Source organism: Gallus gallus, chromosome 10 (assembly GCF_016699485.2).
Source record: "Gallus gallus isolate bGalGal1 chromosome 10, bGalGal1.mat.broiler.GRCg7b, whole genome shotgun sequence".
Lineage (NCBI taxonomy): Eukaryota > Metazoa > Chordata > Aves > Galliformes > Phasianidae > Gallus > Gallus gallus.
The window spans coordinates 10,063,178-10,085,478 of NC_052541.1; the positions used below are offsets into that span (position 1 = coordinate 10,063,178).

Here is a 22,301-nt window from a genome sequence, read left to right on the forward strand (position 1 = left end):
CACCCCAAAACAATGGCATGCCGTGGGTGAAGCCAAGCCTCAAAGCAGCCAAAAGTGGAAAAGTCATAGCAAATAGACTTGAGCAGGGGAGGGAGGTAAAGCATCCCCTACTGAAAGTGCTAGCATGAGGCTTTGTTAAAGTGCCTGTGTCAACAGGAAGAATAACAAGCACCACCCAAATACATATATAAAGATGTATTATATAATAATATAAAAGACATGGAAGGTGAAGCAAAAGTCACCTTGAGAGGTACCAGAACTCCTTGGTGCAGGAGAAGACAAGTTATTATCCATAGGATTCAACTTTTAGTCCACCTTGCATGCTGGCTGTATTTGCAGAGCACTCACAGTTTCCCATCCTTTTTAGACTACGTGCAGCCTTCCCAGTTTCACAGCATTAAGATATTCTAAAGAACATATCAAGAAGCATATCAAAGAACTATACCAAAGCATCTGATAAGACTTATTACCAGCTAGTACCAGCCATGCTCTCCAGGTAGCTGTTTTGCTTCTGAAAAGGACAGCAGTATCAAGACTTATCCTAGCCTTTGAGATAAGGTTTTCTGCTGCGATCTGTCTAGGTAGCCAACCAGCATGAGACATTCACTTTTGTAGTACCAAAAACACTAGCATTTTAATACATTCTAATTGCCTCAACAAGGACTTACAATTAAAAAAAAAAGCAGTTAACACAGAGGTGCATTTCAAATACTACCAGAGAAGTCATTTCTGACCCAAGTCAGAAAAAAGTAAGTATAGAAAGTTGCATTTTCAGTTTGAGAGATTCCTTTGATGCCCTGATGAAACCACTCAGTGACAAGCTAAGACCATCAGAACTACAGTTCCACTAGAGAGAACAGATTAATCGAGACAAATAAGTTTTGGGGCTCAAGGATGAGAGGCACAAGTTTCTATAGTTGAACCAGTGGGAAAACAGAAATCCTCAGGCACCAAAATGAACAGATTCAAACTTTTCCAGCTAACAGTACAATGTGCTTATTTCATTAAATGCTCATCTTGAGAACAAGGAAGCAAAACGTCCACCGTGGAGTTCCTATCCTTTTTGACACTATGGGTAGCTTATGTCAATCTATGCCTTTGTCAGGCTAGAATGTGAGCAAGGCTCCAAAGCAAACAAGACTCACTACTCACCAGGGATGACTCTACTGCACAGCTTACATTAAAAATATTCCACAGCTGTAATCTCAAGAGAAGGCAGCAGCTTCAGCTGACTCCCCACAAACACCTGCCTCCCTCTGACCACATAGCTTGAATGCCTTATGGTCTGCCCGCCACTAACCTCACCACTCACACTTAGTGAATGAAACACGGCCAGAGGCAGCCAGAGAGCACTACTGAAAGCTCCCTGAATTTAGTTCAGACATATTAGCATTGAAGTCTAGTTATGAACCATCTAAACACATACACTGTTCACAACTTCACAGCCTAGAGCCAATAAAGGAACATTCATCACATGTGCAAGGCAGAGCACGAAGAGCTGGTTTGCATTGGTCACCCACAAACCATTCCTTCAAAGCTCAGCAGGTTTTCTGGTTATCACCAGTGACTGCAGTTGAGCGATCTCCTGAAGCATTCACAGCAGAAAATGTCACTCTTCACATACTTCAGTGATCTGATGGCCAGAAATCAAACCCTTCCCTTTTTCTGTGTATAATGCTATAATGGGATGATAATAGCAGAGTGGCAAAGCCTTTGGCTACAGCAAATGAGAACAAGCCCAAAATGCAGCAACCACAAATACAGAAATGAAGGAAAAGAGCTGCTTACCTTTGGAAGACTTCAGGTAGGCAAGGATCTCTTGCAAGAGACGCTCTTGCTTCCACTGCCAACCCTTAAACGACATCTGGGTCACTCAGGTGCATTGCATTGAATCATAGAATGGCCTGGGTTGAAAAGGACCACAATGCTCATTTAGTTTCAACCCCCCTGCTATGTGCAGGGTCACCAACCACCAGACCAGGCTGCGCAGAGCCACATCCAGCCTGGCCTTGAATGCCTCCAGGGATGGGGCATCCACAACCTCCTTGGGCAACCTGTTCCAGTGTGCCACCACCCTCTGGGTGAAAAACTTCCTCCTAATGTCTAACCTAAACCTCCCCTGTCTCAGTTTAAGACCATTCCCCCTTGTCCTATCACTGTCCACCCTCATAAACAGTCAATCACCTCCCTCTCCCTGCTGGCTATCCCTTTTTTAATGCAACCCAGAACACAGTTGGCCTTCCGAGCTGCAAGCACACACTGCTGGCTCATGTCCAGCTTCTCATCTACCAGGACCCCCAAGTCCTTCTCCATAGGACTGCTCCCAAGGAGATCTCTCCCCAGTTTGTATAAACACCTGGGATTGCCCTGACCCAAGAGTAGCACCCTGCGCTTGGCCTTATTGAACCTCATTAGGTTTTCATGGGCCCATTACATGCACCTGAGCTCCCCTGGTTTGGCCCTGCCTTCCTACCAGGCGCCCTACTGGTTCAGGCTGTGACTTAGCATTTCTACTACATTCTGGTCTAAAACTACAAAATAACCCACCACTCCTTCCTCAAGTCATAAGAAAATATAATTTCCAAGATAACATCATGTATTTAATTGCCTCAGGACAGGAAACTGAGATTCACATTTTTAAGCTTTCTCTGCACTGCCTTATTTGAGAGAAAGAGAAAGCAAGCCAGGACACCAGTGCAAGTAAACCTCATGAAGCTGATACTTAAAGAAAAACAGCAACCATCATGAGAGCTGGTAACTCTCAAATCACCAGTTGTAGAGGAAAGAATATTAAACAGCTATCATCAATCTATCTGGATCCAGGAAGCGAGCCATGAAATGCTGACAAAGGGGAATATCTGGTCTGACAATGAAGGTATATTTATCTTTTAAATGAAGAATAATAGAGTTACACTGAAGAGACATATTTTAACTCTGCAACAGCGAAGTATCAATCCCATCACCTTATGGTGATATTTGAACACCCCCAGGGTTGGAAAATGTATTTTATCAGCTCTTTTAGAGACCACCATTTTCCACAGTTACTGTAGTCTCCAAAGGAACTACATGAGCAGCACAATTAGAACAGCAGTGTGAAAACCAACCTTCTGAGAAGCTCTAGCATGTCCCATCCCAGCAGCAGCCCAGGTAGTCAGCTTTCTTTTCATCCTCTGCTTCTTTTCTGCCAAATAGAGATAATGCCAGATTATCAAAAGAACGTTAGGGGCTTTGTTGAGAATGAAGACATTTTCACTTGATTTGCTTCCCAACACATTAGGCCTCACAACCAGGAGTATAACTAGCGTGTACTTACACAGAGCATCACTCAAGGAACACATAGCTGTGCCCTGGGTCACACGCTGGGACAGAAGCCATAGCACTAGGGTACAGATAACAGTAAGATGCACTCCTAGCAGCTCTGGGGCTGTCCAAGTGCACTTAACCCCATACTGGGCTGATTTTATATGGACTACTCTCCAAGAAACAAAAGAAAGAAAGAAAGAAGAGACAAAAAACTAAAATCCTTATCCAAGCACCTTTCTGCCTGCTAAGTGAGCTGAGAGAGCCTCACCTCATTACATTTCTTTCATCTGGAAACCAGATTCCACTACCAAGGACTCAGGATTACCCTCCAGTCCTGATACACTTACCTGCTTTTTTCTCCCAGTATCCACATCCTGCCTGCTGAAGTTATGAAGAAAGTGGGGAAAAAAAGAACCAACTCAAAAAGCACAAAGCAAATTCACTGCTTACAGAAAAACTCCTCCTTAGCACCACACGTAAGTACTAACGTCCTACCTCACTCTGAGCAAAATGAGCACCTGCTGCCTGGAGACAGAGCAGCTGCTCCCAGTGCACGTTTCCTCCCACCTGCCCCATCAGCCTGTCCTTCAAACCCTGCACCCTAATTGCATACAGGTGGAGTCAGACCTCTAGGCAGCCCAGCCTCCTTTTGCTTAAAGTGGTAGTAAAATAAAACAGTCCTGGGTTGAAAAGGGGCATTTGAACATATAATAGTTTGGTTACACCAGAATACAGACAACGGGAAAGAACTACAACTGCTGCAGTCGCCCTGTAAGAGTTCTGTGCTTGGGCAGCACGAGGGTGGCAGGTTGTTAATACAGGCAACCTGAAAACCTCTGCCCTTCTCTCCACTTTGGAAGCTCTGAAAAATATATTTACGTATTATTTTTACTGTTAAGAGCTTTATCCTAACAGCAGCCAAAAACACAGCGGCAGCACACGTAAATCTGCACTACTAGTTGACTCACCTCTGCTTTGCAGAATGCTCCTACAGACTGAAAAAGCCCAGGCCAGGCAGCCAGCCATCTGAGGCCAAAGCACAGTCTGCCTGGCAGTACTTTCATGCTGGGTCAAACATGCAGATATGCAGCACATGGTTCCTCCTGCTGTGAGATTTTAGGGCTTTTGCTCTCTCCGGGGGAACGCTTTACAGAGAGAGCACGAGCACAGCAACCCCCCACCCAACTTCATGGCAAAATAAGCAGGCTTCCGTCTCTACTGAAATCAAAGGTCTGATTTGATTCAGCTGTGCGGGAGAGGGGCTGCCTGTAGAAAGGCATTAGAGCTTGAATGCGTAGCAAAAATAGACCACAGTGAAACCTCCAAATCCCAGAAGCACATGACAGAGCTTTCCTAATTCCACAGCCAGCAGTGCACGGTGCTGGAGAGCCCGCTCCCATCAGAACGGCGCTCTCATGAGTAATTAAAGCCATGAAAAAAAGGAGCACACTCTCAAAAAATGCCTAAATTGAAACAGCGGATACCAGAAAGCTGTGCTGGGGTTGTAAGAGCAGGTAAACGATGGGCTCGGGGGAAGAGAGGCACGTCATGGCAAGGAAGGCGCTTACCTTCGTAACGAAGCTCTTTCTGCTGTCCCACGTAGGGAAACAGGCGTCAGTAATTTAGACAGGACAATTTCTACTGTCTCATTATGATGGGAAAGTGGGATTTAGAAGAAAATCCCATCTGCAAATCTTCCACAACCACCACGGTTGGTTTCCTCCTGCATAGTGGGAGCAGCAGCTGCCACGGCTCCGCTCCTCTCTGCTTTTCAGACAGGCTGGGGGACGCGTCCTCCGAAAGGCACCCATCACCTGCAGAACTCTGGGTGGGTGTTTGAAGTCATTTCTACTGAGATAAAAAGCGTTTCAGGCCACAGAGGGGTCAGAAAAAGGCAAAAGCAATTGCTGCAAAATGTGTTGTTCCGGAACGTTCTCTCCCGGAACGTGTGTTCGTATTGTAACGGTGGGTGGCTTCGGGATGTTTTTTATTTGCTCCATTTTACCACAGAAGAGCCATCTTATCACCTCATCTCATCTGCTGTGTGTTACAGAGATGGGTCACGCATTGAGCAAGCAGCATGGGCACAGGGAGTGAGCACTGGGGAGCACTGGGTGCAGTGGAGCATGCTGTTCTCCCATTTGCACTTGTTTCTCACCAGTGTGAGCACCAGCCCAACGTCTAACGAGCAATGAGTAGAACGTGGGCACCTCCGAACGTCATCGTGCATTATGGGATGGAAGGTGTCTGTGGAGAGACGTCTGAGAGGGACTCAGTGGAAAACGAACTCCTTCTGTGGGAGTGGGGGACGGCCCTGCAAAGCCATCCTGCAAAAAGACTGCATTTTACCGTTTAATCCTCAATTACACACATGACTTCGCCGCGGAAAGGTCACCAGACAAAGAACGTTAGTCAACCGGGCTGAAGGGAGGGAGGGGCTGCGCGGCCGCGCTCAGCCTTGCTCTCCCTGAACGGCTCTACCTCAGGAGGGCGAGCAGGGGGCTCGTGCAGCCCGGCGTCACGTGGTCCTCCCAGCCCTAACCCCGGCTGCCTCTTCCCATCCCGCCCTCAGAGCCGCTCCGGGGCCGCCGAGATGCAGGCGAGGGCGGGAGGGCTGTGGAGGCGGCGGTCGGCGCTGCTGCCGCTGCTGCTGCTGGCGCTGTGGGGCTGGAAGCCGCGGGGGGCGCGAGCGCAGCGCCCGCCAACGGACACAGGTGGGGCGGGGGGCGCGAGCCGTGCACCTGCCGTCCGCCCCCCCCCGCTCCGGTGTAACGGCTCTGTCCTCGCTTTTCAGAGAACAGGACGGATTGCGTTCCCCCTTCGTCTGAGTTTCCTGAGGGATTTTTTACACCGCAGGAGAGAAAGGATGGAGGAATCGTTATCTATTTCCTAATTATACTTTACATGTTTTTGGCCGCGTCCATCGTATGCGATGATTACTTCCTACCGTCTCTCGAGATCATCACGGAATGTAAGTGCGTTCTCCCTTTCCCTGCAGCCCTGGAGGGGCTCATAGTTGGGGCACTGCGGGGCAGAGCTGTAGCCAACCCAGCGCTCCTCACACACAGCGGAGCTGCAGCCAACCCACTGCTCCTCACACACACACACACCTTACCAGCGTACGATGCGGTACCGGAAAGCAAAGTGCTTACAGCTCTCCTGTATGAAACCACGGGGATTAATTTCCTTGCTGAAGTTTCACTGTTTCTCTCAAAGTAGGGAACAAGTACCGGCGTGAGCTGCCGCCACACAGTAGGTATGTCAGAGGAAGGGACAGTTAGAACAGCCCTGTGAAATCCCACCATCCTGCAGTAACTCCCGTGGCTTCAGCAGACCACTGAATGAAAAGGTGGTCCTGGCTCTTCATGGCAAGGGATTAGAACAGATCCTCCAGGGAAACTCATCCCTGGATGCTGGAAAACGCTCTCCAGACCAGAACGCTTACAGGAAATGTAAGTTTAAACATTGCCATAGAGCTAATACTTCTTTTAAATTGACATGTTTGACTGCTGTTCCATAGTAAGCTATACTTCCCTGGTCTTAGTGCAGACCTCAATCCAAAAGGTAATGTTTCATAATCAGTTTACTAGAACAAAAGTCTCACAGCATTCAAGGAAGAGGCTCATCCCAGCACTGGTTTAAATCTACTATTTTTGGTTTGTTAAGACACAGGAGCATGGATTGCCCTCAAAATAGACTTGACTTGAATCATCACTAAGTGTTACCACACTAGTCCAAGGAACCTCCCCACCATTTTTATCCTCATGAAACAGCATTAAGGCCTACATAAACATGCCTATGTTACCTTTTAAGATCATACTGTAATGCTTTCTGTTACCAGTGCTCCTTTTCCAGTATTTAAATGTTGGGAACAAGTTAGCTCAATTAACAAGGCTACATTTGCAACGGTTTAGACGTTTCAAATAATTGCATTAACTGTATGAAAGCGAGCAGAGTTCATTCCGGTAAATTGAAGTAGCTTCAAACATTACATACTAATGTAAGACTACTGAACTATTTGGGTTTTTTAAATTTTTGTAAAGCAATTCTTTCACTCTATCCTCAGGCCTTGGCCTCTCTCAGGATGTTGCTGGAGCAACTTTTATGGCTGCTGGAAGCTCTGCCCCAGAGCTCGTCACTGCTTTTCTAGGTAAGAGAGACACGCTCTGACTCCTCGTAAACTAGAACTCTTTACCTTGCATGTCAAAGAGGAACATACCAGAGTCATTTTCGCTGTAGGAGTCTTCGTGACAAAAGGAGACATTGGCGTCAGCACCATCCTTGGATCAGCCATCTACAATCTTCTTGGGATTTGTGCAGCATGCGGGCTGCTCTCTAGCGTGGTAAGAAGCACCTTGGATAGTTCTGCACCTGAGAGCCAAATGGTTACCTTTCTGCTTTGCCAACAAAAGTCAAGAGAGACTTACTATGACAACCGTCAAGTTTATTATTTCGTAGCAAAACCAGCATGTAATCAGATTTAAGATAAGTTGCTATGAAAGTTTTTAAAAACACTAAGTTGTTAAATATCATACTTGAGTCATTCCTAAGAACCTTAAATTTTTACATAATATAGAAACAACATACCGATGCAGCATTTACAGCACTTAGTGAAAGTATTACAGACACATTTAAAAAAAATGTAAATGAATCTGTGATCTGCAGGTTTCGAGGCTATCCTGTTGGCCGCTGTTTAGAGACTGCCTGGCATATACAATTAGTGCAGCGGCGGTCCTTGCGATGATATCTGACAGCAGAATTTACTGGTAAGAGCATGAGTAGTGTTTAATTACCATTGACTGGAGATTAGTGAAACAGTGTTAAAAAACAAACTTCAGCTGCCTTCACTAACAGAAATATACATCCTGTTGGCTTTAAAAACGTAGAAAGTCACAATGCTTGTAAAGATTGTTACCTAACCATTCAAACCCTGCATATTTATAAAGTCTGGTCTGCATAGGTTTCTTTGTACAAACTTCACAACTTCTATCTGACCTGTTCTGGCATAGCAGTTAGTCTTCATAGTTTACTTCTTTTAGAGCCTTTCCTTAATAGCGTTACCATTAAGAAAAACATTTCTCTGTCAGAAGTAGATCACGACTTTCTGATGTCAGCTCTCTTCCATCACTACTGAAACTCAAAATAACACACTCTGTTCCCCTCTTTAACCATCACATAAGACTCAGTTTTGCAAACATCAGTTGTTCAGTAAGTTCCCCTGGAAAACATGCAGCTATACAATACACAGACAAGATTCTGCAGGGGAGGGGAATTAATCAAACTGCTGAAAGACATGAAGAAACTTACAAACTTCCATGACATTGCCCATACAAGTGCAAAAAGATGCTTTTGTTTTTTCCTTTCACTACTCATGCAATTTTTTTTTGTCTTCCCATGTCAGTCACTTTAGTTATTTATTATATATTAATCTATATTACACATTATGTAATTATTATTATTATTTTAATTCTAGGTATGAAAGTGCTTCCTTATTATTAATATATGGGTGTTATATTCTGGTACTATGTTTTGACATTAAAATCAACCGGTGCCTCATGAAAAAGCTCAGTCCCTGCTGTTCGTGTTTTACAAAAGCTACGGAACAGAGTGGTGAGCAGCAGCCATTAGCTGGATGGAGGGAAGAGAGAGGGCCTCTAATTCGTCAACAGTCAAGAACTGATAGTGGAATTTTTCAAGATGAGCTGGACTATTCTCAACTTTCAACAAGCTTACATGGGCTTGATGAAATCTCTGAAGGTATAAGTATTCTTACAGTTGTCTCTAGCAATCTCTATGTCTGTTTACATTGTTTCTAACAAAGAGCGGGTTTTCAGATATTACTAAGATTTTGCTCATAAAATATCATAGTATTTAAGTACATCATTATTCTGTGCTGGAATATAATGTTAAGTAAGGTTGTAGTTGTGATTTTATATGAAGTTAGTTGCTAGAGCAATGCTAGGACAGTTGCTTATTTGTGCCAGTAACAGAACTTCCATCATTTGCTGCTGTGCACATTTGAAAGTTCCCAGCAACTCAGTTTGTAAAATGCAGTATCAGCTGAAAGACACACTGCTACTGTACTAATACATCCTGTTTTTCATGACATTGGCCAGTTCGTAACCCAAAATATGCGCTATAGCAGAAGGAATACGGAGCCACGGACCATGCTTCCTCTTCACTTAGACAAATCATCAGTTGGTGCTAAATCTTGTAAACATTTTGCATAAACCTTACAGACAAGTTCATTTTTCATCCACCTTGGTTGTCTCCTAGTGACACAGTAATAAAGAACATCTGATTTCAGAGTTCAATCCAGTGTGATGTAGGCACTAGTAAGACAACAGTTACAACATCAGTTACTTTTTTGTACCTTTTTCCAGCATTCTCACAAGTAGAAGCTAATAGTATGACTTAGTGCTAAAGGTTCAAACTTAATGCTACAGTTTCAAACAGTTACTTCTTAAACAGATCATCCAAGTGTCTTCACCATGCCTGAAGAAGATATGAAGAGAATTCTTTGGGTGTTATCCCTTCCAATTACTACGCTACTCTACTTGACTACACCAGATTGCAGAAGACGGTTTTGGAGGAATTGGTTCATGGTAACATTTTTCATGTCAGCAGCATGGATTTCTGCAATAACTTACGTGCTTGTGTGGATGATAACAATAGCAGGTAGGTACCTCAAGTGCTGCATTGAAGCAACCAATCAATGGCTGACAAAGTTTTCTCTGTGTGAAGATTTTCCTTCTTCACATTCAACAGTCAGTATAGCAACACGGATTTTGCTTAAAACAATCCCTTACGTGCGACTGCTTCATTTGCCTCCTTCCATCAAATGAAAACCTCTGTAGAATTCAGCTATTTTTCACTGCTTATCATCATGTGAAAGAGAATTTGTTTACAAAGCTACAAAAAACAGTCTATATTTAAAAAGATAGTTTCATTGAATTGCTTGATGAAGTGAAACAATTAGATACGCAGGAATAAACTCATCAAGCCAAAGTCTGGCAAACATGGAATCCACCAGGACTGAAACTAAAGGTTCCGATTTTTGGAAGATATCCATTATTTCTACACCTAAACTGCCACAAATTATGCCCAAACTGTTGTATTGTTTTATTCCAACTATAGTGTCATATACTTCTTAGACGTCCGTATGTGTGTGTCTCTCTTAAAAATCTGTATCATAAAGAAAAGCTGAAGAAGCACTGAATTTAAGTGAGAAATAGGATGTGAATGAATGTAAAAACAGTTTAAAAATATCCTTAAGTATTAAAGGTTTCCCCATTTCACTGTTTCTCCAGTCAGCTCAAGAAAAAAAAAAAGACTTTAATTTTAAGAACAAGCAGAAAACAGATCTCTAAATGAGAAATAGCACAAACCTTGCCATTTCTACATCATAACTCACTAATCCTACTTCAGTATTATGCTAGTTCAGCATCTTAAATTTGTTTTCAAATTAAATTCAGTGAATAACTCCTTGTTAAGTGCAGACACAGACCTACACAAAGGTAGAATTGTGAGAAGTTACTAACATTGCTGGATACAACACCCATCAGGTTCACTCCTTGGTCAAACAATTTTCTGTTTTTATCTAAATATCAAAGGTTTACCATCTGAATGCTAGAAGCCTCTGAGACAGGATCCAGATGAAAATTATTGCCCATCTACTAGACGAAACACTAATTCATATGAAAGTAGGTACAGTGGAGTTTCAAATAGCACATTAGTGTTAGTCCACTCTGAAGAGTCATTACAAGCAGCACTGGGGTCTTTTTCCCACTACTTCAAGGTCAAATATGTTCTATTTACACATTAAAACTCTAAAAATTACATGTATTTGTATATATATATTCAAGTCTAGGTTCTCTGATGAAAGTTGACCCAAAAATATTCTATTGTTGCATAAAAATGGCCTATCAAACGTGCCGAAAGTTTCATCGCAGGGGGCTACGTTTTGATGGTCAAGAGCAAACCTAATTTAGTACACTTTTTTTTTTTATTATTACTAGCAAGGACATTTTCATTACTATAGCAAGATATTGCTACTGATACACAAAATGAACAGAAGGCTAGAAAAATAAGACCATTCTCTCTTTATGGTCAATTGCCAGAAAAAACCCTACATCTAGGAGATGATTCTATCTAATAATTTGAAAAAAAAAAAAAAAAGGAAAATCAGCTTCACCTGAGTTTAGATTCTATCTTTCAAACTTCAGAGGGCTATAAACTACTATTGGGTGCATGGTTCATTCATATTTCACCTTTGTTTGCTTAACTTATAAAAGCTGATCATATTGGTCCCTCCATCCTACCAATCTCTTACATTAGAAGCAATGGAAAAATAAATACCACTACAAATTTTACAAGAGGATGACATTAGTCCCTTTGAACAGGAAAGATTTCCAACAAATTTATGGAGTTGATCTAGACTAATCACTGCTGACCTAAGTTACAGCACATTGCCTCTTATTTTAAGAAAACTATGCTTAGTAGTGTCAACATACTCTAAGCAAGAATTCAGGTTTTAACAACAACAATAAAATAAACTTCTGTGGTTAACTAAAATGTAAGACAAGCTTTAATTACTTAACAGTCCGAACAGAAATATCAAGTACTTCAAGGTATTGAAGCTCATGAATGGTACATAAAACTAAAGGCTGCTACAACAATTTTGAAGATGATCTGAATCCCTGTATTCTAAGAAACCTGTATTCTTTCAGCACATACAGGGCTAAAAATACAGGCAGGCAGGCAGCTTTCTGTTTTGATAAATGTTATTTATTTATTTTTTAAATTTAAATCAGTATTGATCTAAAGAAACTCATCCTTCTAAAGCACTACTTGTACTTAAAAGTCATTTTGCTTCTTCCAAATCCAATAGACTGAAAAATTTCTAATTCCTTCTAATTGGAATGAAGCGCTAGAGCCACGCGGTTGAGACAATATTGTAGTAATGCCCTTAAGGTCCTTATTTCCTAACAAAAAAATTATGCGTTGGAGTCCCCACCCACCCCCCATTTCTTTGAAGAGTGTGTTTGTAAGAATTATTGCTCCATAACACTTTGGAGTGCTAATGATGAGATGTCTCAAACCAAAGAAAACGATAACATTTTCCTAGAGTTGAGAAAAGGGAATAAATAGGTATTTAAACTTCAACTGCATCTCAAAGGACAATCCATAACTAATATCATTTTGAACACAAAAATCCTTCCATCCACTCAGGTCTTTGAAAGAACTGTAAATAAGATGGTTACTATCCTATAGTTCCTTGATTGAGGAACAAGAGGAATATAACACTTTGTTGTTGTTATTATTGTTCTTGTTTTTAATTACTCCATAGTTCAGTCACTGCATGTTTAGTCAAGTAAAATTGGTGAACAGATTCCACAGATTTTAGAATTACTATTATTAATAATCCTTTTTCCAGCAAAGGAAGCCTGAAGAAATTTCTTTGGATGAAACAACCTAAAATTCTTACTCATGTTTTCTATCATTATTTATAAATTACAGGTGAAACACTGGGAATTCCAGAGTCAGTAATGGGTCTCACATTACTAGCAGCAGGAACAAGTGTACCAGACACAGTTGCAAGTGTGCTGGTGGCTCGAAAAGGTAAAGATTTTGGTATTCAGGCTCATTCCAACTGATGTGTTTAAAAAGTACTATGACAAAAGAATTCTAGTCAGCATTTCCAGAAATTCAAGGACTGACTTCAAAACTTGCTCCAGTTTCTAAGTTTACCACTAATAAATAAGATAGCTTACCTAAAAAAAAAAAAAAAAAAAAAAAAAGAGCTGCGGTTCAGACATTTAAAAACCTCCCAGTATCTCAGATCAGTGTTCAAGATTGCTATGATCTGCTGTTGATCATGTCACAGCTTTGCTGCAAAGCACAACTTGTCTTGGTATTTTAAACAAGACTGTGGATTTTTTATCATCCTGTTTAGCTTAAGAGCAGCTCTGCGGGTGCTAGTGATTTAGGGAGACATTTCTTATGCTTGTGGTACCAAAACCATAGTCTATGGAATCATATTTACCATTTGCGCAAAGAAGAAGGCTGAAAAGGGTGCTTCACATAAAGTTGAGGGCCGACAGCCTATTCCTCCAAAACAGTTTGCCAATTTTGTGTAACACAACAAATCAGGCTTACTTGTACTTCTTGTTTTACAGGAAATGGAGATATGGCTATGTCTAACATTGTGGGATCCAACGTATTTGATATGCTATGTCTGGGAATACCCTGGTTTATAAAAACTGCCTTCATAAATACATCCGAACCCATAGAAGTAAACAGCAGTGGTTTGACATACACAGCCACTTCTCTCATCTGTTCAGTTGTTTTTATTTTTCTGGCAATTCACCTGAATGGCTGGAAAATAGATAAAAAACTGGGAGCAATTTGTCTTATACTCTACTTAGTATTCACTGTATTATCAATTTTATATGAACTTGGCATCATAGGGAACAATCCTACAAGGGTCTGTGGTAACTAGTTTTAATCAGTGATTATACTGATGAAAAATAAAAGCCAGAGAAAAAGATCAGTTTCTTCATTTAGTCAAATAAAAAAAAAAAATCCAAGACTTCCATTGGACTCTAAATCTTATTTACAGAACTAAGTCATGGCATTAAAGTAATATTAAGTAGAACAAAAACATCACAGCCTAATTGGAGCCCTTTCCTTTAGAGTCAAGAATTACAGTATGACAACAACAAACACATAAAACTAGAATTCTGGAAGGAAAAAAAAACCACCTAGTTTTTACATTACAATGTTGATACAAGAGCTTGGGGAAAAAAAAATAAAAATCAGGAAACACTAAACAAATCCCACTATGCAATCTTAACAGAGAAAATGGCTTATTTTATTAAAAACAGTATAACCATTCATTTAAACTGAATGACTAGAGAGAGACACTTGGCCTAATTTTCCAAAGGCGCCAAGCATCCAAAGTTCCCATAGTCTAATGGAACCTACAGGTGCTCAGTGCCTCTTAAAAAAACAACAAAAATCAGGCTAATTGTCTTTAAAAACCAAACATAGTAAGATTCAGTTAACAAGTATCACAGTATATTAAACACTATACTGTTAAAGGCTGGTGGGATTTAAAAGTTCCTTTTTACAGCTTTTGTAAGCATACAATGTTACTAAAAATGACTTACTAGGATAGAGAAGCTAAACAGACATAGGAATGTTCCTGAACACAGTTTTAAATTATGCATTGCGATCCAAGCGTACATCAATTTCTCTGCCACTGATTTTTATGCCGTTCATTATCCTACAGGCCTTTTCTGCAGATTCTGGCGAGTCAAATCTGACTGTTCCACAGCCTTTTGATTTTCCATTCTCCATTTTTATTTCTGCAAACATTACATGACCTGAATAAACAAGTTAAACAGCAGTTATTTTAAGCCTTCAGCGTACTATAAACTTAAAGAACTAATTAGAAGTGATAAAAGAGCAGATGAAATATAATTTGGGAAACATACAGTAATAGCATTTTTAGACTTAAGGCATATTCACTGATTCAGGGAATGAGACAAATCAGAACAGCAGTGAAGAATCCAAATTATGACCCACTCTTTCAACTTTGCTCCAAACTTAACTAAGATGAAGTATGCCTTAATTTGACATCAAATTGGAAACAAAGCACACTAAAAATCCAAGGGGAATTTCCACATTTCATTCATGGAGTCATACTGCCAGGAGAGTGACTAATGGATGTATTTTGAATGAATGACAGTTCAATCCAGCCCACCATGTTCACTCCAGTATGACAATCACAGTAATGTTATCAACCAACCACAACAGTCTTGGAATTTTGCAAAGAAGTTGCAGAGCAAAAAAACAGCATGCACTTTCCAATTCTTTTAGTGTTTGCTCAAGTTTCGATACTCAGGCCTGGAGGCAACAGGTGCCAGAGTTGCACTCCACTCCTGAACTCTCATTTGCCAGTTGGAACAAGAAATTCTCCCCTAAAATACATGGCTTTTTATATTTAAATGTCATAGAATTGAAGGCTGGCCTTCACCGAGAGAAACTGCTTTCAATCCAGCATCATAAGGAAATATGGAGACATGGACTTAGTATGTTTAATTTGTTGTTTATATTTGTGCTTATCAGTCTTAAAAAGCATTCAACATAATCACTGCACCCGACAGCAGCCAGAAAGAACAAAAAAATTCCAGAACTCTGAAAGTTGCCTAGGTAATTATGACAAAAAAAGAGAACCTATTCACCTGTACCCATTTCTCAGAAAACAATCTAATCCCTTAGCATAACTGCAACTGTATTACTAAATTGATGATGGCAGAGTATAAATAACTGTACCAAAACACAGATGTTCCTATCATATGTAACTTGATGCTACAATTGTATCTGCACAAGAAGTTGTACTTCAAGAATTCTTATTAACTACTTGTATGTTAAATCCAATTTGCACAAGAACTTATTTCACATATCCATCCAAATCAAGGCAGGAGGTGGATGGCAAGAAAAGAGGACCCAAGATAATCCCTGAAAAATTCCTGAAGCAAAATTAGAAGTGAACAACACCTTGATTTCAGATTAACTTGATTAACAAGTTTACATAACTGTGTTTAATACTGAACATGAATTAAACAACTGTGCTGCATGTTTTGTTTTTAAAAAGAAGTGAAGGTTTATGTGGTCCTTTATCAGAGTATTATCCCAGTATCACACTAGGATAATGACTTCCAGCTCCCAGAATTTTAACAGCAGCACACAGTCCTGATAACTGGGGGAAAACAGGGAACTTCTCTCTAACGAGCTGGTGCACTAGATCTAGCTATAATTCAAGAAGAACTTTTAGTCCTGGAACATAAGCAAGCTAAGTTCCTGTAACTACTAAATACGTTTGAACACTGAGTTTTTTCACACTAATACTGCAAGGTCGAAAATATTTCTACTCTACAGATAGCTGTATGGAGGCTCCCTTAGATATCAGCAGAACATTTTAAATTCTTTCTTTCCTGTCTCCCAAAGTAAGTAAAGCCACCCACAATTCAGTTCTTTAATTCCAAAATGTTATATTCAATTACATTAAGTTATACCATTCTGAAAGTGAGATTTCAAAAAAAAATAAATCCACCCTCATGTTTCTACATACAAGTTTGATTAGAGAAAGAATTACTGGATATTCACAGTACTCCTATATCTTACAAAGGAGAAGGGCTTTTATTTCATAACAGAAGGAATGACATTACAGCCTGCAAATGTGCTTATCTGGATCACCTATCTGCACTAAAAAGATCTACTTTAGCAAAGTTATTAACTCTGCTTTAGCACCATTATTGGAAATAATGTATGGCCTGGACACACTGACACCCCTACAAGCATTTGACTCAAAATAAACATTTGGTTATATACCAGAGGAAACCTAATTCCTACCTCAGAAAACAAAAAAAGCCAAACAAAAAGGGTAACTTTATTTATAGAATGGGTTAAGATTTCTAGCAGACTAGCACTCTCAGTCAGCATAGCCCATGTTGTACCTTAGTGTCGCGTGTTGTCAAACCTAACAATTATTTATAAAACTGTCCTTATCTAAAGAACATCGTACAAAATGTGAAGTCAGTGGAGCTGAGTAGAAGTAAGAGTTGCATACATACCACACTGACTGAATTTCTCCTTTAGCTTCTGCCAGGTCAAGTCAAAAGGGAGCTAGAATTTAAAAATATTTATTACTAGCAAAACATTACAAAAGAGAGCACATAGTGAAACACGCACACAAAATAAGCTTATAGTTTCCCTGTGAGCAAACACTTACATTTCTCACAAATATCTGGTTGCCTTTAGAGCCCAATCTCTCCTTCATGGCACCTCCCATTGGGCCAGGCACAAATCCTCGGTCTATATCAATGTTCCTGTCCAGGCCTCCGCCCATAGCTGGACCCATTCGATCAAAGCCAGAACTCATCCGATCCATCCCCATTCCTCCAGGCATACTGTTCATACCGCCCATTCCACCACCTACAGAAAGAGGATAATAGTAACGTATTTTATTAGTAATAAATCCATAAGTATCTTACAAACAAAAGTTATTTGTCTCCTGTCATAAAAGAATTTAGACATGCACAGTCATTCATACACACTTCTGTCAATTGAAAAATAAACATTCAGCCCCACTTGATGCAGCCCCACCACACCAAGTGACAGTCTAAGAGAAAAAGCATATTATGCAAAGAACAGACATGTCTTCAAGTCCTGTGAAGAGTTTGGATTTTCCCATGATACATCCGATGGAATATATTAAAGTACATTACATAAGGAACCAAGATCAATGGCATTCAAATATCCTATACACTAGTTTTTCTGGATTCATTATTAAAAATTAATGTAAACCAAGCTTATCAAGATCATGAGGGACCTTCTAACTCTTACATCTCTTGAGATTGCCACTAGCAAGATTTTAGTTTCTCACATGCTCTAGCTTGAGGAACTGAGATATTTGCCTTAGTATAAACTTAGTATTTGAGCTTTACACAAAGTTGAACTGAGTGATAACCTCCAACTCAAGAGATTCACTGAAGTAACTAAGCTCAGCTTCATCAAGTTCACACAATTCATTTTGCCCATTCATCTTTTTTCTAGAACGCAAGTTTACTTCAATCACTTCTCCCTCCACACCAGAAGCTCAAACTATTTCACACCTGTATGTTTAAGGAAAAGACTACAGAGGAAAACTCGCTAAATGAATTTTCACCTGAACACAACAGCTTTAACAACTATTAGACTTGCAGTCACAAGCAACAGAGTTCTGACACTGACAACGCTGCAGTACAAATCCGCTGGAACAACTGCATGTACAACAACCGTATCATTACATTGCCTGAGCATCTACGTTCTATGGAAACAAGTAAACCTACTCATTCCAGATCCTACTGGGCCCATTCTAGGTGCTCCCATTCCTCCGGCAAAAACACCAATCATTGCACCACCTAGAGAGATAAAAAATAAAGTGACATACACTGAAACTGCCACACAGTGACAACAGCAAGGCACACAATGATAAAGCACACTGATCTCAGTGTTTCCCAGCAATTCTTTTCCACAGAACACTTTAGCCTGCACCATTGTCACATGAACTAAATAGGAAATACCCAGCAAGTAACTTTACCTCTTCCTTCCCTATTACAGGATGCAAGTTACCCTGATTTTCTTTCTACGTAGTTTTTCTCCGCTTTGATAGCAGTGCAAACACCTTAAACTAAATGAGCCATTTCCCACGTTGGGAATAACCACCCCATTGTCAAGGCTGAAGGGTTCATCCTATTTGACCCTTACTGTGTAGAAATGCCCTAGCTTCTCCCACTCTAAAGAAACTCATGTAAAAGCTAGAATTGTCTCTCAAGGTCTGTCTTTACTGTATTTGAATGCGGAGTTCACAGAAATGGGTGGGGAAAAAAGAGAAAGGAAGCAATACTAATTAAAAAGTGCCATGTAAAACCACGAAACCTCCAGAATAGCGTGAGAAACTGATCCTAGAAGGTGGGGTTTAATGGAAAAAAAAAAAAAAAAAATGAAAACTCACTGATTTTATTGAAGTGCTACGATTCAGTAAAGTAATCCTGAGGGAGCTTCTAGAACTGTAAAAACTCAAAAAACTACACTCATATCAATGCCAAACAGAGAAAGGGGCTGTGCAGACTTCTTAACAAACACTCTCATTTGTTCTGTGGAACAAACCTGACAAAATTCATTCCAACAAGCCTTGTTTCTACAAGAGCAGCATTCTGGAGACTGCAAGTCTTAACAGTGGTACCGGACTGATAAAAGAGCTTCCTATAAAAACAGGCAATGTTTCTGGATATAGGTAGCATAATCATTTCAGTTTTTAACCTATACACGAGGAAGTGGGAACTTGCAGATAACTCTGGAGCCATCAGTTACTACATTTTTCTTGCTTGATTTCCTCCCTAAAAGAAATATCTCTGTTTTTTACTTATGATAAAACCAATCAATGGCTGGCTAATTTGGGCTGAACACCGCTACTTCACTACCTATGAAAGGTAACTGCTGATATTTTCTACAAAGGCTTTTCATCTTCCATCAGATTCATTTTCTGCATATAGTTCAAAACAGCATCAGTGGTTCCCTGTCAGACTCTTGGGAGAAAGTTTCCTCCTCACAGAAAACACGCTGTCAGAGAGACTCCAAAGAAACTATGGTTGTTCAACACCAGCAGGATTACTCCCAATAGTTTCCATATGAGGAAGCCCTTAGTACTTATTCATTAGGCCAAAGAGGGAGTAGTACAAGTAACAGACTTTTGAGTCCTCTTGCACAAGCACTGAAGAAACAGATGTTCATTCTATACTGCAAGTACACATAGTGAAAGCACACACTCAATTTTTAAAGACCTTAATTCCAAGCCACTAAGACTAATTTAACTGATAACCATACTACATACCTACTACTTGCTACACAATTCCCAGTAGTTGTAGAGAAGCACATAACAGTTACCCTTCATTGAGACCTGCCCAAATTAACAACCCTCTTCTTCCCCCAGAAGCCTGCAAGTTACATTTTTCCTAGAATCCATGAATCTTACAGTCTTAACACCTCCACCTCCACAGTAGTGAACCGAGGTGTGGAGCAGGATGAGGGGTTGGCAGGGAAGAAAACAAAGGCTGGCTCCTACAATGCATTCACCCATGTGAGAATGTAGTAGCAAAGTGAAGAAGGTTCCACTGTTAACCACTTCCAGGCCACTCAACCTCTATACGCATAGAAGAGCATCTCATTTGAGGGAAGCAAAAAGTTGCAAAAATGAACTTGGTCAACAAGGATTTATAGAAAAAAAAACAAAGCTGGCTCAGTTTCACAAGAGGTCAGGAGATCCTATTCTGAGCTGCATGGGAAAAGGTTGGAAGAAAACAGAGGGAACCAAAATCCACCGTTCCTCTCCAATGCTGCATGACTTGCAGTAAGAACAATTTTCCAGCATGTCTTTGCAAAAGAAGGCTCCTGGAAGTTACAAAGGTAGTGAATGAACAGCTTGTTCAGGATTGCCAATATACGTTTTAATATCCAAATGATATAACATCTAGCACAGTTAACAGTCAGAAGCTAAATACTTCCCTCAAATCACTACTTCTATTATGCAGATTAAAAAAACATTTTAATTTCCATCTTCAGAGATAACTATAATAAACACATAAAAATATCCTTTAATAAACATCCTTATAATAACAACTAGTGAGACAGAGGAAGATGGCCAAATGAAACCACACCTCTTATTTTTTCCCCCTATTAAAACTCTTCCAATACTACTGAAATTTGCCATGGGGACTTGAACAGTTACCATACCCATCCTTCCAAAAGAATCTCCAAAACCACGGTTCAATGCCATCTCACTACGAGCAAAATCTCTGTCCATGTTTCCTCCCATTCCACCACGGAACATTTCTGTAGAGAATAATGCACAAACCAGAAAAATTCTGTCATATTCATCTAAGTTGATGTTGATACAACACTTGTTTCATAGCTGCTTGTTTAGATAGAAGCAGGTTTAATCCACCAGTCAGAGGCACCTTTCATATCAGCTCCTGTGTTTCCATTCATGCCACTGCTCACATTTCCTTTGAATTCATCTACATTACTCATCTGTATCTGAAGAAACAGCTTTCAATAAAGCTCACAGATTAGCAAACTAATTCACCCACCTCCCATTCGGCTGACTCCAAATCCTCCCATATTGGGCATTCCTTCCATTCCGCGAAATCCAGGAAGCCCTGTAAAATAAGCAAGAATGTTTTTCTATCCAATATTTTAAAGAGACATAATACAAAGATATTCACTGCACGTACCGCCTCCCATTCTATTCATTCCGCCAAAACCAGGACCATCTATTCCCATACCTTTAAATCAAAGAAACAAACACCATTTAAAACACAGGTAAGATCCTAATGTACTTCTAAGAGCAAGAAGTGTCTCAAAAAACACACTATGCAAGGCTGGCCTTGACAAGAGCATGTCATTCTTCCAAGCACTGAAATAACAATTATAAACTTAAGAGCTCTGAAACTTAAAAATGAAGAACATGGCTTTACCTCCTGGACCCACGTTCCCCATTCCACCACCCATGCTCAATTGTGTTGCACTAATGGGCTGCCCACCTGGTCCAAGTCCCATACCAATGCCACCAAGACCACCTTCAAGAAAAAAGAAAAATAAAAGCTATCAACATAAGAAAGACTTTCAGCATAAGGACACTGCTGTAAGCAAAACTATTACTAAATGGTTCCAAGACCATATCAACATATATTAAGTGAGCTGCCCTGAAAGTAATGCCTTCTATTTTATTACACTGGCCCACGACATCAGAGGAAGATGTTGGTGGTATGGCAGTAAAAGTTGAACCTTCCCCCCAACAATCCCTTACATTTTGTTGCAACAGGTGGCAGCAGAGAGGTAGTCTGACAAAATGGTGTCTGACAAGGAAGTGTATATGAAGGAAAGGTGTGTCAGTGAATTCCCCCATGCAGAAAAAATAGCACCCGTTGGCAGTCACTGACACTAGCTGAATGTTTACAGAGACCAAACAGCATAGCAAGAAGGCGGTGGTGTATTTCAGCAGTGGCGACAGCAATATGAAAGATAAGCCACATTTCGGATGGCCATGGAAATTTTTACAAGCACAAAATGCACAGCTAATGGCAGCAACGATGTAAAAAAGAAAGTGCTTTGTAGTTGAGAATTTGCTCTATCAAATAGCATTATTGTGCTCCTTTGTATCTTTTGCAGTTTCCATGGAAATGAGTAGGAGGCAGTACTTTCAAAGAAACATACACAAGTGCAAAGAGTGAAAAAACAGTGTACTCACGAGGTAACTGAGAAGCTTTGCTGTCCACAACACGGAAATCTTCGTGAGGGACTGATTTGTCATCCTGATTAAAAACAAGGATGCTATGCTATGATTCTTTCAATACTGTGGCAGAAAGGTGCAAGGTAAAAGGAAATGAGAG

General features: G+C 40.4%; 2 protein-coding genes across 19 annotated transcripts in view; one reads left to right on the top strand and one right to left on the bottom strand.

Annotated features, from left to right (window-relative positions):
* MYEF2 (myelin expression factor 2) overlaps positions 1 to 22,301 on the bottom strand; it is a 152,021-nt gene that overhangs the window by 120,230 nt on the left and 9,490 nt on the right. For 2 of the 16 annotated variants that reach the window (XR_005862550.2, XR_005862549.2), the window contains exons 9-21: positions 22,160 to 22,223; positions 21,387 to 21,488; positions 21,144 to 21,194; positions 21,000 to 21,068; positions 20,644 to 20,742; positions 18,201 to 18,272; positions 17,102 to 17,304; positions 16,944 to 16,995; positions 14,475 to 14,690; positions 7,523 to 7,674; positions 4,872 to 5,151; positions 3,105 to 3,181; positions 1,789 to 1,904 (exon numbers count right to left, since the gene is read on the bottom strand). Coding sequence is in view for 14 of the 16 variants with exons in the window: in NM_001012768.4 (NP_001012786.1) it covers positions 14,527 to 14,690; positions 16,944 to 16,995; positions 17,102 to 17,304; positions 18,201 to 18,272; positions 20,644 to 20,742; positions 21,000 to 21,068; positions 21,144 to 21,194; positions 21,387 to 21,488; positions 22,160 to 22,223 (876 nt within the window). In the remaining 2 variants the exon portion in view is untranslated. Of the gene's footprint in view, positions 1 to 1,788; positions 1,905 to 3,104; positions 3,182 to 4,871; positions 5,152 to 7,522; positions 7,675 to 7,726; positions 14,691 to 16,943; positions 16,996 to 17,101; positions 17,305 to 18,200; positions 18,273 to 20,643; positions 20,743 to 20,999; positions 21,069 to 21,143; positions 21,195 to 21,386; positions 21,489 to 22,159; positions 22,224 to 22,301 lie in introns of those variants that run through there. The other 14 variants (XM_015291921.4, XM_015291919.4, XM_015291917.4 and 11 more) reach the window with 14 other exon arrangements.
* SLC24A5 (solute carrier family 24 member 5) lies at positions 5,874 to 22,230 on the top strand. 3 transcript variants are annotated; one of them, XM_040706313.2, is made up of 9 exons: positions 5,874 to 6,017; positions 6,098 to 6,274; positions 7,370 to 7,453; positions 7,543 to 7,646; positions 7,969 to 8,069; positions 8,777 to 9,060; positions 9,775 to 9,981; positions 12,823 to 12,924; positions 22,081 to 22,230. In XM_040706313.2, exons 1-9 carry the CDS (start codon positions 5,897 to 5,899, stop codon positions 22,140 to 22,142), a joined length of 1,242 nt encoding a protein of 413 aa, XP_040562247.1. In that variant the 5' UTR covers positions 5,874 to 5,896; the 3' UTR covers positions 22,143 to 22,230. The 3 variants fall into 3 exon arrangements, with proteins under 3 accessions (XP_040562247.1, XP_040562246.1, NP_001033586.3); XM_040706312.2 differs by lacking the exon at positions 22,081 to 22,230 and adding an exon at positions 17,926 to 18,750; NM_001038497.3 differs by lacking the exon at positions 22,081 to 22,230 and adding an exon at positions 13,482 to 13,905.